General features: G+C 40.0%; 1 protein-coding gene across 36 annotated transcripts in view; it reads right to left on the bottom strand.

Annotated features, from left to right (window-relative positions):
• GRXCR1 (glutaredoxin and cysteine rich domain containing 1) overlaps window positions 1-16,741 on the bottom strand; it is a 309,082-nt gene that overhangs the window by 39,807 nt on the left and 252,534 nt on the right. For 35 of the 36 annotated variants that reach the window (XR_010409369.1, XR_010409353.1, XR_010409355.1 and 32 more), the window contains one exon: window positions 7,025-7,267. Coding sequence is in view for 1 of the 36 variants with exons in the window: in XM_045881227.3 (XP_045737183.1) it covers window positions 7,025-7,267 (243 nt within the window). In the remaining 35 variants the exon portion in view is untranslated. Of the gene's footprint in view, window positions 1-7,024; window positions 7,268-16,741 lie in introns of those variants that run through there. The other variant, XR_010409382.1, reaches the window with a different exon arrangement.

Below are 16,741 nucleotides of genomic sequence, written 5' to 3'. Positions count from 1 at the left end.
CCTGGGTGGCTCAGTTGGTTAAGTGACTGCCTTTGGCTCAGGTCATGATCCTGGAGTCCCGGGATCGAGTCCCACATCAGGAGCCCGCTTCTCCCTCTCCCCCTCCCCCCGCTTGTGTTCGCTCTCTCGCTGTGTCTCTCTCTGTCAAATAAATAAATAAAATCTTTAAAAAAAAAATAAAAAAAAAATAATGGATGTGATAAAGAGGGAGCAGGAGATGGCAATGGGACTTCTGTTTGGTGAAATTAGAAAGCATTGGAGCAGTTGCTTATGTGGATTGCAATAGAAAACCAACAAGATATTATTATTAGATAATGGGCTAGATAATTCTGATAATGCTGATAATACAACTTTGTTGGAGACTTCTTTGCTATGACTTTGAGATTTTCTCCAATAATGCCCTGGGTTGTACTGGAGTAAAAGAGGAAAAACAGATGAAGGGGGTTGCATAGGCCTGGGAATGGACAAACGTGGGAGCTTAACAGAGCTTTTCCAGCTGGTGATAACAGACTAGGTATTATCATATTTCTGAATACAGTAAGGTAGGGAAACAAGTGAAACCAAAATTTTGACTATAAGCTGAGAGAAGTGAAAAAAGGGAAAGGACAAACAATATCATTGATGGTAGAGCAAGTTTAATAGGGAGACGAGGGGATAGTCTGAAGGGCAGAAAATCATGGCCACAGCAGGATGTTTCTAAGTTCAAGATCTTGAATGTGGAGCGGTTTCAAATGATAAAGCAATTCAGGGTGTGAATATGCTGCTAAAGAGTGGAGTTGAAGGCCATGGAGATGAGGGTTAAGAACTTTGCAGTCTTGATTTTAAAGGGTCCAATCTCTAGAGTCAGACACAGCCAAATTGGAATCCTGGCTATGCTACTTGTGATCTGGAGGTATTTAAACAGTTTCTTAACTTCTCTAAGCCTTACTTTTCTTCAGGCACAAAATTTGGGGTGGAAGAGATGATAGTACTAGTCACAGTACTGTTTTACAATGTAAAAGAGAAAAAGCAGGCAAAAAGCTTGGCAGAGTATACCATTCAAGTTAGCCTTTACTGTTATTGTCATTGTTGTTGCTAATAAAAACTACCCTCATATATTCAGGAAAAAAGGACCTGGTGGACACCCTGAGTTGAGGAAATAAACCTAAAAACCCAGGAGACTAGGATGGCTAGAGTTTATAGGACAAAGCACTAGAGAGTAAAGAGCTTCATGGAGACCTCTAGAGATATGCAGAGAGCCCAGCCTGTGTTCAGTGGAGTACTGATCAGCACATGCATGTAAGGAGTACTGATCAGCACATGCATGTAAGGAAACTACTGAAGTCCAGCAAAAGAACCTGGAAAGATTAAAAGGGACAGTACCTAGGGATAGGGCTAAGAATGCCTGTTCCATCAGCCAGACTGGAAAACCTTATAATGGGACATTAGATAAAGATCCCACAATATTATGCCTCCATATTGGGAAATAATTAGCTTTGGACTAAACAGTATTCTGGCTCTGTCTAGAAAATCTTAAAAACAAAACCCTAAATAGCAAACTTTTTCCAAGTAATTTAACTGCATCCCAGCAAAAATTTAAAGAATATTTATAGGAATACAAAAATATTCCAACAAGGAATACTTTAACCCACCTAGGTCACATTCATAATATGCAAAATCCAATAAAAAAATTACCAGGCAGGCAAAAAAGTAGAAAATATGACTCACAATGAAGAGAAATATCAATCCATTGAAACCAACTCAGAACTGACACAGATACTACAATTGTCAGACAAGGAGATTAAAACAAGTTATTATACCTATATCCCATATGTTTAAAAAGCTAGAAGAAATACTGAACATGTTAACTAGAGACATGGAAAATATATTATAAAAAAATCAATATCTAAAGATAAAATTATAATGCCTGAGATAAAAAAATAAACTGGATAGGATTAACAAAAGATTAGACATTTTACAAGAAAAGATTAGGGATCTAGGAGACATACAAGAAAAACAATCCAAGATGAAAATAAGTGAACTATGGAACAACTTCAAGCAGCCTAATATGCATGTAAGTAAAGTCTCTGAAAAGAAGAGAAAATGGGGAGGGGGGTGCCTAAATCATATTTGAAAAAACAATGGCTAAAAGTTTTCCAAATTTTATTTTTTAAAAAGCCAAAAAACTATAGATCCAAGAATTTCAATGAACTCTGAGCAAAAGAAACATGAAAAATCTACACCAAAATATATCATAATCAAGTTTCTTAAATCCAGTGATGAAAAGAAATATCTTTTTTTTTTTTTTAAGATTTTATTTATTTATTTGCCAGAGAGAGAGAGCACAAGCAAGGGGAGCGGCAGGCAGAGGGAGAAGCAGGCTCCCTACTGAGCAAGGAGCCTGATGTGGGACTGGATCCCAGGACCCTGAAATCATGACCTGAGCAGAAGGCAGATGCTTAACCTACTGAGCTACCCAGGCATCCTGAAAAGAAAATTCTTAAAAGCAGCAATTGGAGGGAAAAGACACACAGGTAACAAAGATAAGAATAACAGCATATAGTTTATCAGAAGTAATGTAAATGGGAAGACATAGGAGCAATGTCTCTTAAGTACTGAAAGGGAAAAAACAAAACAAAACAAACCTTTTTAACCTAGCATTTTATACCCAGCAAAAATATCCTGTAAAAGACAAAGGTGAGATAAAACTTTTCAGACATAAAAATGCTGAAAGAATTTATCTACAGCAGACCCACACTACAATAGTAGCATATAAGAAGTCCTTCACATAAAAGGAAAATGATGTCAAATGATTTAATGCTCTACACCAAGCAATAAAGAGAATGAGAAATTGAAATTGCAGAAGGTAGAGCACTTCCAAACTCACTTGATGAGGTCATCATTACCCTGACACCAAAACCAGACAAAGACATTAGAAGAACAGAAAACTATATTGACAGAAAGATCAATGACCACCAGGGGACTGGGGTTGGAGGAAGAGATTGCCAAATGGCATGAGGAATATTTGGGGTGTTATGGAAATGCTCTGATCTCAAATGTGTTGATAGATTCATAAGTGTCTGCCAAAACCCATCCAAATTATAAGTTAAATGGATACAGTTTATTATATGTAAATTGTACCTCAATAATCTGATTAAAACAAAACAAAACAAATGAAAAACAGCATATCTGGCAGATACTATGGTTTGATTCACTCAGTAACCAATCCGATCACCTTCTAGAATGTCTTCCCATACTGTAGAGGCTAGAAAGCTAAAAACCACATTTCCCATTTTCCCTCATTGTTTTCATATGTGACAGATTCAGTAACTACAGATACACTCACCCAAGACTTTACTTAGGAACAGAATTTTGTAGAAAAAGAGGCAGAGAACAAATCATCTGTTTTTCTGGAGAGGACCAAAGACAGCATTTCTAGAGTGAACCACTTCCTGATCATGGCAGAGGCTTCCTTGGTGGGCCATTTTTGCAGAGAAATTTTGCAAGTTGTCTGTAAAAACATGCCTAGAGTCTATATTTCTAGTGTATAAACTAGCTGTGCTCAATAATAATTCCTTCATTCTTAAACTGAAGAAAAAAAAAACTGCACTTTCGATGAATACAGAATTATCAAGCAGTCACAACTCAATAACAGCTAGTTTAAAACACCTGTCTAGATCCATAGCCCTTCTATTCCTCTCTGTTACCAGAGTCCCCACTCTGATTCATTCCATGTTTTATAGCTAAGTTCCAATGTGGGTTTTATGGATTTCTATTATAGAGTTTTATGGTTGGTCGAGAATCAAGACAGTACTTCTAACTTATTTCCTACTAGAATTTCTAAGATAATTTATGTCCGAACTATCAGAATGCAATGTTTTTGTGTAAAGATCTCCTGATGCAAAGCAACAGGACAATGGCTTTAAACAAGCTTCGAGTTGAACTTGCTTCCCCACCGCCCACCCCTCTGAGCCCCCCACTCCTTGACTGACCCTTCCTCCCCCGATGGAGCATCCCAGGGCAGTGGAGATTTGTTTTCTAAAGTAATTTCTTTCCCTTGACTATTTCACCGCTTCCATCTTTACATAGAGGTTTGGCTGGGAACCAGAGTTGTCAGGAAAAAAGAGCTCAGCATTCTTCAATTCTCTGCTCTTGCCCGTTGAACTCTATGATCTTCCCCTCATTGAAGATAACTGAATTTCTTTGGTACCACCCATCCCTGGCTCTGGTGACCATGATGGCAGGAAAATAAGGGAGCTGCAAAATGGTCTCATGCTCTCCCCATCCTATCTCACTGCCTCCATAGGCCTATTTCTGTCCCTATATACCTCTTTCTCTGTCCCTCTCTAGTTCTCCCTCTCCCTCCTTAAAAAGGTTGTATTGCACAGATGATACATACAGCTTGATTTTTCACTCATCTACATTTAAACTAAATCAAATGGTTTCATGTGACTGTTTAAAACATCACAGATGTTAAGGAAATTACCAACATCAGCTTCTTTTCCTCCCTAAAAATTATGCTTCACCGTGTGCCAAAACCCAGCAGAGGGCATCCTTCCATTTCAGATAAATGAATACTGCAGGAAAAAGGCTCTATGAGTCCAGCAATGTATTCCATTTACAACTGTGCACTGGAATTTAAAATCAAGGCATTTTTGTAGTAGAAGGAGAAACTGTTGTAGAAGTTGTTTTCTGGAGTGCTTACCTCCATTTTGAGTTATAGATTTTGAAGTAATTCTCCTTTTATAAGAAAAAAGAAAGAGGAAAAGAAAATCTGTCTCCGGCCTCTTTCCAGATTTGGGGCATTAGCTTCAAATTGCAGAAGCAACAAGGTAGCACCTGTGTGATCTTTCCTTCTCTAGGCCACTGTGTGCTAATAAACTAATCACGCAGAAAAAGCAGTTGAGAAAGAATCTGCACACCACCTCCTTTACCTGTTGCCCTCTGCCTCTACCCATCAAATGGAAAGAAAAATAGCACCACGGCCTGTTAGATTGCCTTAGAAGGAGGAAGAAGATAAGTATGGTCAAAAGCAGCATATCAGGTGAGGCCAACCATATTACACCTGTGTAAGGAGGCAGTCACCCACTAAATTTAATTGGGCAATTTCACAGAAATTAAAATTCTACAATGTGAAATATCTTACATCATCAGAAGAATTTTGCCAGGGTTAAAAGGCAAATGACCACAACCTTATCAGTGATTTTCTCCCTGGTGTGAGTGAGTTTATCAGATCTTTTCCTTGTGGAAGAATGTCATAGGGAGAGAAGGAAAGAATGTGAGAGAACAGTATAGCATCATTCATACACCCATTCAACATACGTTTCTGAGCACTTTGTGCCAAACCATGTCCTAGGCATAAGACCATATCAGCAGACAAAGTATCAAAGATCCCTTTCTTTGAGGTGATGTGCCAAAAAGCAGGGATTTGGGGAATCGGACAGACCTAACTTTGAGTCCTGGCCCTGTCACTTGACCAGCTATGTGATTTGGAGCAAAGTAATTAATGTTCTCTTTGGCAAAACAAGGATAATAGTTGTTACTATTTATTAAAAACATACTTTGTTCCAGGCACAGGAATTGAGCACTTCTATATATTACATATACGGTAAAATCCTCACAATTTAGTCTGTGAGAAAAGTTCTATTACCATGCTCCTTTTACACATGAGAAAACCAAGGCACAGAGTGATTTATAAATTACCCAGAATCACACAGAAGTATCAGAGCAGGAATTTGAAACAAGGCTGTCTTGCCTCTCAGCGAGGAGAGCAGAGAGGTATTCTCTAAGGCTGTCCTGGGGATTAGATGAGATGAATGTGTAAAGCTGAGAGCACAGTATAGTAACAGTATTACTACTATTATTATTAATTTATCATTATTATCACTGTCATTGTTGTAGCTTTCTGGGACCTAAGGGTACATGTGGAAATATAATGAAAGAGGCTCAATCCTTCAAATCAAAATTCCTCTGCTTCAGAATGGAGTCTGCATCCAACTCAAGTTTGAAGTAAGATTGCAGAAGACATAGCTAGTGACTCATGGCTTCTCTGCATTTGTCTTTCCATAAGATGACAGGCTGTCTCTAACAGAGATGGCTCTAGACAGGATATCAGAACAGCTTCCCTGTAACAAAACATGAGCATTTCCTGCTCTGGATTTTTTCTAACCATCTCTGAAAACTGAAGGTTAAGACCAAAGGTGAAACAAAGCCAAGATCCAAATATCCGTCTGCCATTTGAAGGCAGCTCTTTGTTCTCTGATAAGTGATCTGGGGGAGTCAGTCCCACCCCCTCAACCGCTGGCCTCCTTTGGCTCTTTGTTCTTACTCTTTCTAGAGTGCACTCTCCAGAGCCCTCTTCTTGGGCTTCTTAGCGATTGAGTGTGTTCATAGATCAGTGGGGGTTAATTACGCTAACAGTATTACTCAAAGAGAAAGGAGGCAGTCATGTTTCATTGCTGCTCGGGAATTTTCCCTTCTCTGCTACTGGAAGCCTAAATTTGTGTCTCACGCTGCCAAATTACCAAAATCCAGAATAATTTTAAAAAACAAGCAGATAAAATTCTGGCTCCAGGCCCCATTTCTTATTGATTTTGTTTTGGGACTGCCATCTTTGTTTCATTAGGTAGGAAACTACCTACCTAATGTAGGTAGTGTTCGATAATGGGGCATAAGAGAATTCATAAATGTGTATCTTATAAATATTCCCTTTTTCTTGTGTGAACTAAAAAATAGTTTTTATCTCACATGTCAAGCTTCATAATGCAAAACTCAAGTCAACTGGACAAGTGAAAAATGTATTCCTATTAAAAAAGACAATTTCATGTGGATTTTATCTCACCATGCTTCTGTAGGGATGAACACTGTTAGCAACACATCATTTGGGATAGAAATAAGTGCCTCAATCCCTTTGGTCTGAACTCCAAAAAAATAGCAAATGTCCTGGGAGTTATGTTGCAAGTCGCCTTGTCATAGGCTTACAGATTTCTAACAACACTGGTTGGGTTCAATAAAAAAAGAAGATTTTCCTTAGCAGAGTACTTACCCCAAGATAATGGCCATCGATGAACACGACAGGGAGGGAAGGGGCTTCTGAAACACGTCGGCATCGCTCATCTAACTCTTTTCCATAGTCACCATTCAGAGCTATGTTTTTCTCTTCAAATTTTACTCGATGGTTTTGGAAGATCTTTCTAACCAGTTCACATCTTTCAAAGGTTGTCCGTACCACACGAAGGCAAGTGGTATAAATCACTACACGGTCAAATTCTAGGTCAGTTGATGGTTGCTGAAGGAAGAACATGGTAGTGTAAATATTTTCATCTACTTTCTTACATCTTAGTAAGACAATTCACACTTTAGTGTCTTCTACCTTAAAGGCATGCAATAAAAGTTAAAGTGCCATATTCGTCAATCCTCAGACATATTTTTATGTTAGAAAACCTGTACTTGAGAAGGGGATAATAATCAACATAATTTAAATGACATAATTTACTTGACAGTGATTTTTCTGTTCTCAGTGGCATATCAAATAACGGCATATCTTAAAATCGATGATGTCTCACATGGTAGGCCACGTGGTAAAATAAGGAATGGTTGAATAATCTTTCTCATGTTCCGTAGCCAGGGTTCAGTTGCAAGATCGGCCTCTTAAGCCCAAGTGAAATATGTGACAGACTAGTCAAGGTTAGTATTTAACCATTTGAAAATCCTTCTCCTTCTCTTTGGGCCACAGTCTCCTGGGAATAAGAAGTGTATCAGAGGATTGTTCCGAGGCTTCAGTAGCACAGCCTATGTGCCTGCACTCCACTGAGTGACCGGGCTCCGACATGCAATGAGAAGGCTCTGCGAAGACTGAATGACGCGGGGAGTGCAGAGAAACCAGCACCAGAGTGGGCTGTGGGTCAGAGTCAGGCATAGAAAGGAAACAGATACATTGGAACAGAGGCAACCAACTCTCAAAACCAAGGAGAAGACTCCTATGTGTGAATCTTGCTTTCTGCATGTCCTGCTACATCAGGAATCAGTGACATTCCTGGGACGACCTGCCCAGCGCTACTAGGGCCAGACCACATAGGCCCTGACAACATTAGGGAAAATCCTCTTCTTCCTTACCACAGTCTTCCTTGAAGGAGACTAAACGGAATACACTACACCATGAGTCCAAGGGATACGTGAGTTTTCATGGGGCTATGGTTGTTGCAACACAATCATGCAACCATGCAACTTACAAACCCCTCTGAAGTCAAAACTTTGACTGGAAACCCCTCCAAATAGCTAAAATAGTAGAATCAGAAGGTAGAATCCACCACTCTATATTCAAAGAAATCAGCCCATCAGATGCAAATATACACAGACCATGTGGACCAATATATTTGAAGGCCAAATTTGGCCTACACACTGTTAATTAACACTGGGGTGGAGAGAGCATCAGATATATCCGGACTCTGCCACTGGCCATCTGTGTGTTTTGCGGAAGCTAGTCAACTAGTAAGCTTCAATTTTGTCATCTGTAAAATGTGATCTGCCTAACAGGTTTGCTGAGGAGACTAAGTAACCGAGACTATGAAAACAGCTAGTGTAGGGCTTGACATGTACTACTGTGCTAAGCTACCCAGTGCAAAAGATTATACTCCACGTTGGGGAATTTTTAAGATTAAAAAAAAAAATAGTAGGAAGGGAAAAATGAAGGGGGGAAAATCGGAGGAGGAGATGAACCATGAGAGACTATGGACTCTGAGAAACAAACTGAGGGTTCTAGAGGGGAGGGGGGTTGGAGGATGGGTTAGCCTGGTGATGGGTATTAAAGAGGGCACGTTCTGCATAGAGCACTGGGTGTTATACGCAAACAATGAATCATGGAACACTACAACAAAAACTAATGATGTAATGTATGGTGATTAACATAACATAATAAAAAAAACACAAACAAAAATAAATCAGTGGAAATAATCAGCGGTCAGCGGAATTAATGACAAGAAAGGGGGATTGTTACTATGCTTTAGATTAAAAAGCACTGATCTTCAAAGAAAGTAAACCAAATGCCCAAGAGCCTATGGCTCGTCTTCAGGTTCATGGTTATGGGCAAGCAGGGAATCAAGAAACTCACTACAAATACTGCACCTTTTGGAAGTGCATCAGTTCTCTTTTCTCTGATGCTATTATGTGAGTAAGTATGCATTGTTCCTCTGGCTGCAAAGGCTACTATAACTGCATTTGGTTCTACCAAAATGTTCCACTTTTTTCAATAGCTACACTTAATTTTGAATATTTGATAAGACGTAAGTTTCCCCCATGATAGAGGTGGGAAAGTTTAAGATTGGACCATTCTGCTGCCACATTAACCAACTCCTATGGGCTTCTCTCAGCTCACACAACAAATGGTAGGTACCACTTTGCTGTGTGTCTCTAAAGATATGCATTTAAAAAATAGTAATAAGATGGACCTCTATCAGGTGGCCATGTTGGATGCTGTTTAATGCAAAGGGCAACGAAAATATCCCTTTACCTCCTGTTAAGGATGAGCTTTGCCTGGAATCAGTGGATCTCCAAGAATGTTTGATATTAGAATAAACTGGGAAGGTTTTTTTTGTTTGTTTGGGGTTTTTTTGTGGGGTGTTTTTTGTTTGTTTGTTTTAAACTGGGGAGTTTTTAAAGATCCCCCAAGCCCTGGCCAAGTACATAACAATTAAGCCAGAATCACCAGCGATAAAATCTCAGAATTGTGATTCTTTTTTTTAAGCTCCTAAGGTGATTCCAATCTACAACCAAATTCTACAGCTAGTTAGATATGAGTTGGAAATGCAGAATGACAGGCTTCACCCTAGATCTACTGAATCAGAATCCGCATTTTTAACAAGTCCTCTGAGGAATTTGGATGCACATTACATTTTAAGGAGCCCCAGTCAATCATGTTGACAGCTTGACTTGACAGAGAAACTGGGATTATGTCCCTTTAAAATAATTGCTAGTCATTCATTCAGTTACTAGAATAATTTATTTGCTAAACACAGTGCTGGGTACTAGATATATAATGGTGAGCAAACAATATCATTCCCTCACAATCTGAAGTTCATAGTTTTTTTTTAAAAAGTTACGTAAATAAATATACATTCACAAACTGTTAAGCGCTGGAAAGGAAATGCATGAATTGTGAGGAGAGGCTATTGAAGGTGTGTGCTTTTCTTGTTTCAGAGGTCGAGAAAGTGTTTTCTGATAAATGAGCTCTGCTTTTAAGGACAGGAAGGAGTTAGAGAAATGAGCTAGGTAAGAAAGCATAGGGAGGAGTATTATAGGTAAGTGCAAAGATCTTGAGATGGGAGGAAGATGGCATGTTTGAGACTCTGACTGGAAGTCTTTTGCGAAAACACCGAGAAAGAGAACTACAGTAGTACTAAATGAATCTGGATAGGTATGCAGGATAGATATCATGTTGTACTTTTATAACCACTTTATTTTATTTTTTTATTTTCTTATGTTATGTTAGTCACCATACATTACATCATTTTTTTTATTCTTATGTTAATCCCCATACATTACATCATTAGTTTTAGATGTAGTGTTCCATGATTCATTGTTTGTGCATAACACCCAGTGCTCCATGCAGAATGTGCCCTCCTCAATACCCACCACCAGGCTAACCCATCCTCCCACCCCCCTCCCCTCTAGAACCCTCAGTTTGTTTTTCAGAGTCCATCGTCTCTCATGGTTCGTCTACCCCTCCGATTTCCCCTGCTTCATTCTTCCCCTCCTGCTACCTTCTTCTTCTTTTTTTTTTTTAACATATATTGCATTATTTGTTTCAGAGGTACAGATCTGAGATTCAACAGTCTTGCACAATTCACAGTGCTTACCAGAGCACATACCCTCCCCAGTGTCTATCACCCAGTCACTCCATCCCTCCCACCCCACCCCCCACTCCAGCAACCCTCAGTTTGTTTCCTGCGATTAAGAATTCCTCATATCAGTGAGGTCATATGATACATGTCTTTCTCTTACATCATTTGTTTTTGATGTAGTGTTCCATGATTCATTGTTTACATATAACACCCAGTGCTCCATGCACTACGTGCCCTCCTTAATACCCATCACCGGGCTCACCCATCCCCCCACCGCCCCCCCCCCCCTGAAACCCTCAGTTTGTTTCCCGGAGTCCAAAGTTTCTCATGGTTCATCTCCCCCTCTGATTTCCTCCCCTTCATTTTTCCCTTCCTTCTCCTAATGTCCTCCATGCTATTCCTTAAATTCCACATATAAGTGAAACCATATGATAATTGTCTTTCTCTGCTTGACTTATTTCACTTAGCATAATCTCCTCCAGTCCCATCCATGTTGATGTAAAAGTTGGGTATTCATCCTTTCTGATGGCTGAGTAATATTCCATTGTATATATGGACCCCATCTTTTTTATCCATTCATCTATTGAAGAGCGTCTCAGCTCCTTCCACAGTTTGGCTATTGTGGACATTGCTTCTATGAACACTGGGGTGCATGTGTCCCTTCTTTTCACTACATCTGTATCTTTGTGGTAAATATCCAGTAGTGCAACTGCTGGGTCATAAGGTAGCTCTATTTTGAACTTTTTGAGGAACTTCCACACTGTTTTCCAAAGTGGCTGCACCAACTTGCATTCCTACCAACAGTGTAAGAGGGTTCCCCTTTCTCCACAACCTCTCCAACATTTGTTGTTTCTTGCCTTGTCAATTTTTGCCACTCTAACTGGTGTAAGGTGGTATCTCTATGTGGTTTTGATTTGAATTTCCCTGATGGTTAATGATGATGAACATTTTTGCATGTGTCTGTTAGCCATTCTTCTTTGGACAAGTGTCTGTTCATGTCTTCTGCTCATTTTTGGCTAGATTATTTGTTTTTTGGGTGTTGAGTTTGAGAAGTTCTTTATAGATCTTGGATACCAGCCCTTTATCTGTAATGTCATTTGCAAATATCTTCTCCCATTCTGTGGGTTGCCTCTTTGTTTTGTTGACTGTTTCCTTTGCTATGTAAAAGCTCTTTATCTTAATGAAGTCCCAAAAGTTCATTTTCGCTTTTGTTTCCCTTGCCTTTGGAGACGGGTCTTCAAAGAAGTTGCTGTGGCCGATGTCAAAGAGGTTACTGCCTATGTTCTCCTCTAGGATTTTGATGGATTCCTGTCTCACAGTGAGGTCTTTCATCCACTTTGAGTTTATCTTTGTGTATGGTGTAAGAGAATGGTCCAGTTTCATTCTTCTGCATGTGGCAGGCCAATTTTCCCAGCACCATTTATTAAAGAGACTGGATATTTTTTCCTGCTTTGTCGAAGATTAGTTGACCATAGAGTTGAGGGTCCATATCTGGGCTCTCTATTCTGTTCCATTGATCTATGTGTCTGTTTTTGTGCCAGTACCATGCTGTCTTGGTGATCACAGCTTAGTAATATAGCTTGAAATCAGGCAACATGATGCTCCCTTTAAAGATCTATCGGCTTTAACCTCAGAGCAAGGGGAAATTCCTGAAGGTTTTTAAGGAGGAAGGGAGGAATTTACATTTTAAAAAAAAGTAAGTGAAGTAGGACCGGTGCAGATAGTTACACAGAATGTGCACTGCACAAGCCTCAGGAATGTCATTATTAGTGTAGTCTAATAAATGATTCCCTCAGGGTTGTGTAGCTGACAACTTGAATAATCATAGTCTTATTCCCAACTCCGTTGGTCTGAGAACTGAGAATGAACACAGGATAAAATCAGGGTAGAAAATTTGGTTATCTATTAGAATAAGCTATTATATAAAATGTTCTAAAAAAGATCTTATTGAACAATTTTTGGGTATGATTTGGAAGTAGACCTTCCTAGAGGTAGTAGGTTGAGTGATTTCTCAAGGTCTTTTCCAGTTTTATAATATGGATTTCAATGATATTGTCTTTGGAAAAAAAAAAATCCTCTCCTACATTTGTTTCATTTTCTTTCCCTCAACAGATTTATCAAAGCATCTGGCCAGAAATCTAAAAATAGCCGCTCAATGGTTAGCTGTCCTTCTTCTCCCTGCCTAGGGTTACCATGGGAATAGCGTAATGAAGGATGGATGCATCAGAGACAGTGCTGAGAAGCCATTGGGATTTGCAGCCTGCTTGTTTTGAGAGAGCCAACCTAGATAATAATAAAGGCAGGCCATTTCTTCCTTTCCATTGATTAAAAAGATGAATCTTAGGAGTGGCCTGAAGCCTCACAAGAGCCTGAAGCAAAAGTAGATGTGTTGGCGAGGGATGGAAATTGCTGTGTACAAAGAGGTTTCCAAATAGCCAGTGTATGTCCTCAGCCTGCACCTGCCCTACAAGAGGCACTGTGAAATGGTAGTACCTCGTCATCTTGGGATAGTTCTGGAGCCCCCACACCCGCTGAAGCCCCCACGCTCATGGGAACTGCCACTGGAATTCAGGCCAAGAATCAGTCCCCACCGCTCTCTGACAGAGGATCAGCTTGGAGCAGACCCAGCTCCTGAGGCAGGAGCTAATCCAGTGGGTTATTTCCACTTGACCTTTTGCCTGTCCAGCTTGGCTGGTTTGAAAAGGCCTCCCGAAATAGGGGCCTCCAGATACCTCCAGGAATTCAGGTCTTAAACAAAAATAAAATGAAAAGTCATATTTTAAGATGTCCATGGAAGACATAATGCTGGTCACTTTACATTCATTTAATCCCCACAATACCTGACATGTTGCTGCTTTATTCATAGATGGAGAAACCTAGGCTCACAGGGGATAAGTGTCCTAAACAAGGTGACAGAGTTAAAATTAAGCAATTTAGGAAACTGGAACCCAGATCCACACCCTTCCATAATCCACGTGCTTCCCCTGAGCCAAGATGAGCCGCAGAATTGCCCTTTTGTTTTACTACTCCCTCCCCAGGATAAAGCTGTTGCCCAAACACAGATGGCTATAGACCTAAGTCATCGCCCGTGAAATAATGTTTGTGATTTAAAGAGGTTTGACTCTTTGCTAAATTATGCTCCCATATATAATAAGAAGTAACATCACAAGAGGTGCATTTTAAACTTTTTTTTAGTCTAAAGAGATTCTTTTGAGATGGCGAAGGTGGAGAGATCTTTTCTCCTCTACCTGAAAACAAAGAGGTGGAGTGATGAGCTCAGAGCCATACATCATGTCAGAAGGCAAACTGGGACCAGACCCAGACTTCTTGATTATCAGGCAATAGGCCAACCTGGCTCCAGAACTGCCATCTTAAAGAGCAAGTGCATGCCCATGGAAGCAGGGCTGTGGGCCTTTGTAAAGGGCAGGGAATTTTACATCTCTCTCCCTCTCTGACTCTCCCTCTTTGTGCTATTCTGTAAACCCCTGTAGCTGTATGCATGTTCTGGGATGCACCCCAGGGAACTTCTCTGTTTCCCTTCATTAGACACAGATTATAAAAATAATTATAATAACATTAGTTATGACATGACTCCTGTGTATCTGTATGTGGTGCTTAGGACTTCACATGTGCAACTTCCATGACATAAGAATTATAATTCAAATTTTACAGATAAGGAAACTAAAGCTTGGAATAAACCTAAGGTGCCCAAATACCTCAGGGGAAAAGGAACAGAACCAAAATTTTAATCTGGGTCTGCTTCCTAAGTCCTTGCTCTTGCCATAGGAAGATACTTTACATAACCCTCTTAAATACAACAAACCAATGGGCCATACTGTTCTAGAACTGAGCGGTGGATTATACCAGGGAGAGACTGTCACAGGGACAGCCCTGGAAATTCCCATTGCTCGTCCCTCGACATCATTCTACTATCTCTGGCTAGCTGCCACCCCCTCACACACTCATCATCTTAGGGAACATGGGCCCTCTATCTTCTTACCCAATTCTTTCCTAGCAGTACCTAGTACTGTGAGACATTACATTGTGTTTGTTTATTGATTTACTGTCTATTCCAAATAAATATATAACCCCAAATAAAATATAACCCCAACAAAGCAGGAACTTAATTTTGCTCACTAGAACTAAGAACCCCAAATATGACCCAGTATACGGTAGATGCTTAATAAATATCTTCTGGCCTCTTTCCCATACATTTAATAAGAACTTGATTTGAATCTGCCTCCTAATAACTGGATAATCTTGGACTAGTTATTTAATCTCTTTAAATTTCAGTTTTCTGATCTGTAATACAGGGACATTAATGCCTCCTTCATGAGGATTTGTGGGGACTCAATGACTTAATGAATAGAAAAACCCTTGGCATGAAGCATAATAAACACTCAGTAAATGGTACCTTTTGATTATTACTATCATCATTATTATTATAAAATGTTACTGACACACACCAGCAGCAACACTATTACCCCTTTTATTACAACCGTGTGAACCAGACTGACGTCATCTTGGACAAATCTGCCATGATGACCGCCCAGTAACCTGAAGCCTTCTTGAACACAACACCCTCCCCCCACATTCTTTCTTTTTATTTAACCACATAATGGCCCTTAAGTACACCCTGGAGGCATACTGTCCTTGATCTGCCCTATGACTATGACACACAACTATTCTCAAACAGTTCCCCCAGTGGTTCCCCAGCAGTACTCCCAGCCTGTAGTCTACAAAAGCAGGTCTTACGGGGAAGTGGGGTTGTGGAGATCCACTCCTCTTGTAACAGCCGAAGACTTCTGTCCATAAGTCCCCTTAATAAACCATTTCTTATCAAGTTGGACTTAGGGACCTTTTTCTTCAGTCTCACAGCTCCTTTGGCTGTTGGAGGTCATTTTGCACACACCTCCTTTTCACAGAACATGAAGTCCAAATTCACATATGTCATCAACCTCATAAGCTAGAATGGCAAAGTTAAATCTCATAATTACATAGTGATCAAGATATAAACCTCTTTGGGGCACCTGGGTGTGGCTCAGTTGGTTAAGCATCTGCCTTTGGCTCAGGTCATGATCTCAGGGTCCTGGGATTGAGTGCTGCATCTGGCATCCAGGCTCCCTGCTCAGCAAGGAGTCTGCTTCTCCCTATGCCCCTCCCCTTGCTCCTGCTCTCTCTCTCTCTCTCTCTCTCAAATAAATAAATAAAATCTTTAAAAATAATAATCAATCAATCAATCTCTTTAATGAGTAAAATTACCATTTACATTTGACTGGATGCACCATCAATTCTAAGAATGAAAACAACAAAGTGGAGCATATATATCAGATGCCATAAAAATCTCTCCTTTTATAACTTCGGGTGCCCCCTCGGTGGCATGAAAGAAATGCATGAGCACAATCTTTGCAGGCAAAGATTTCTGGAGAATGTGTTTTCTGTTTTTGTAATGCTCTAAGATCATATAAATAAATGAATTTCCTGGGGTGCCTGGGTGGCTCAGTCGTTAAGCATCTGCCTTCAGCTCAGGTCATGATCCCAGGGTCCTGGGATCGAGCCCCACATCAGGCTCCCTGCTCGGTGGAAAGCCTGCTTCTCCCTCTCCCACTCTCCCTGCTTGTGTTCTCTCTCTGGCTGTCTCTCTCTCTCTGTCAAATAAATAAAGAAAATCTTAAAAAAAAAAAAGAATTTCCATTATTACCTTAGGAATTATCTATTTGTCCAAATCAATTATTGAGTTGGCCTAGATATTAATTGAAAAGTCAATGAACCTAATGAATTCTCCATACCAAACAAACGAAAAAGACTTCCAAAAAGTTAAACAGAAACAATGTTGATTTTACAGCACATCTGAGTTCATGAAAATGAAGGTGTCCCACTCCCCTACCATAGAGACCTTCAAGAAAAGTCATAGCTCTGCCAAT

The sequence above is a fragment of the Mirounga angustirostris genome, unplaced genomic scaffold, assembly GCF_029215605.1.
Source record: "Mirounga angustirostris isolate CCGP_5_RB_7025 unplaced genomic scaffold, mMirAng1.0.hap1 SCAF_2, whole genome shotgun sequence".
Classification (NCBI taxonomy): domain Eukaryota; kingdom Metazoa; phylum Chordata; class Mammalia; order Carnivora; family Phocidae; genus Mirounga; species Mirounga angustirostris.
This window is presented reverse-complemented; position numbering and strand designations above follow the sequence as displayed.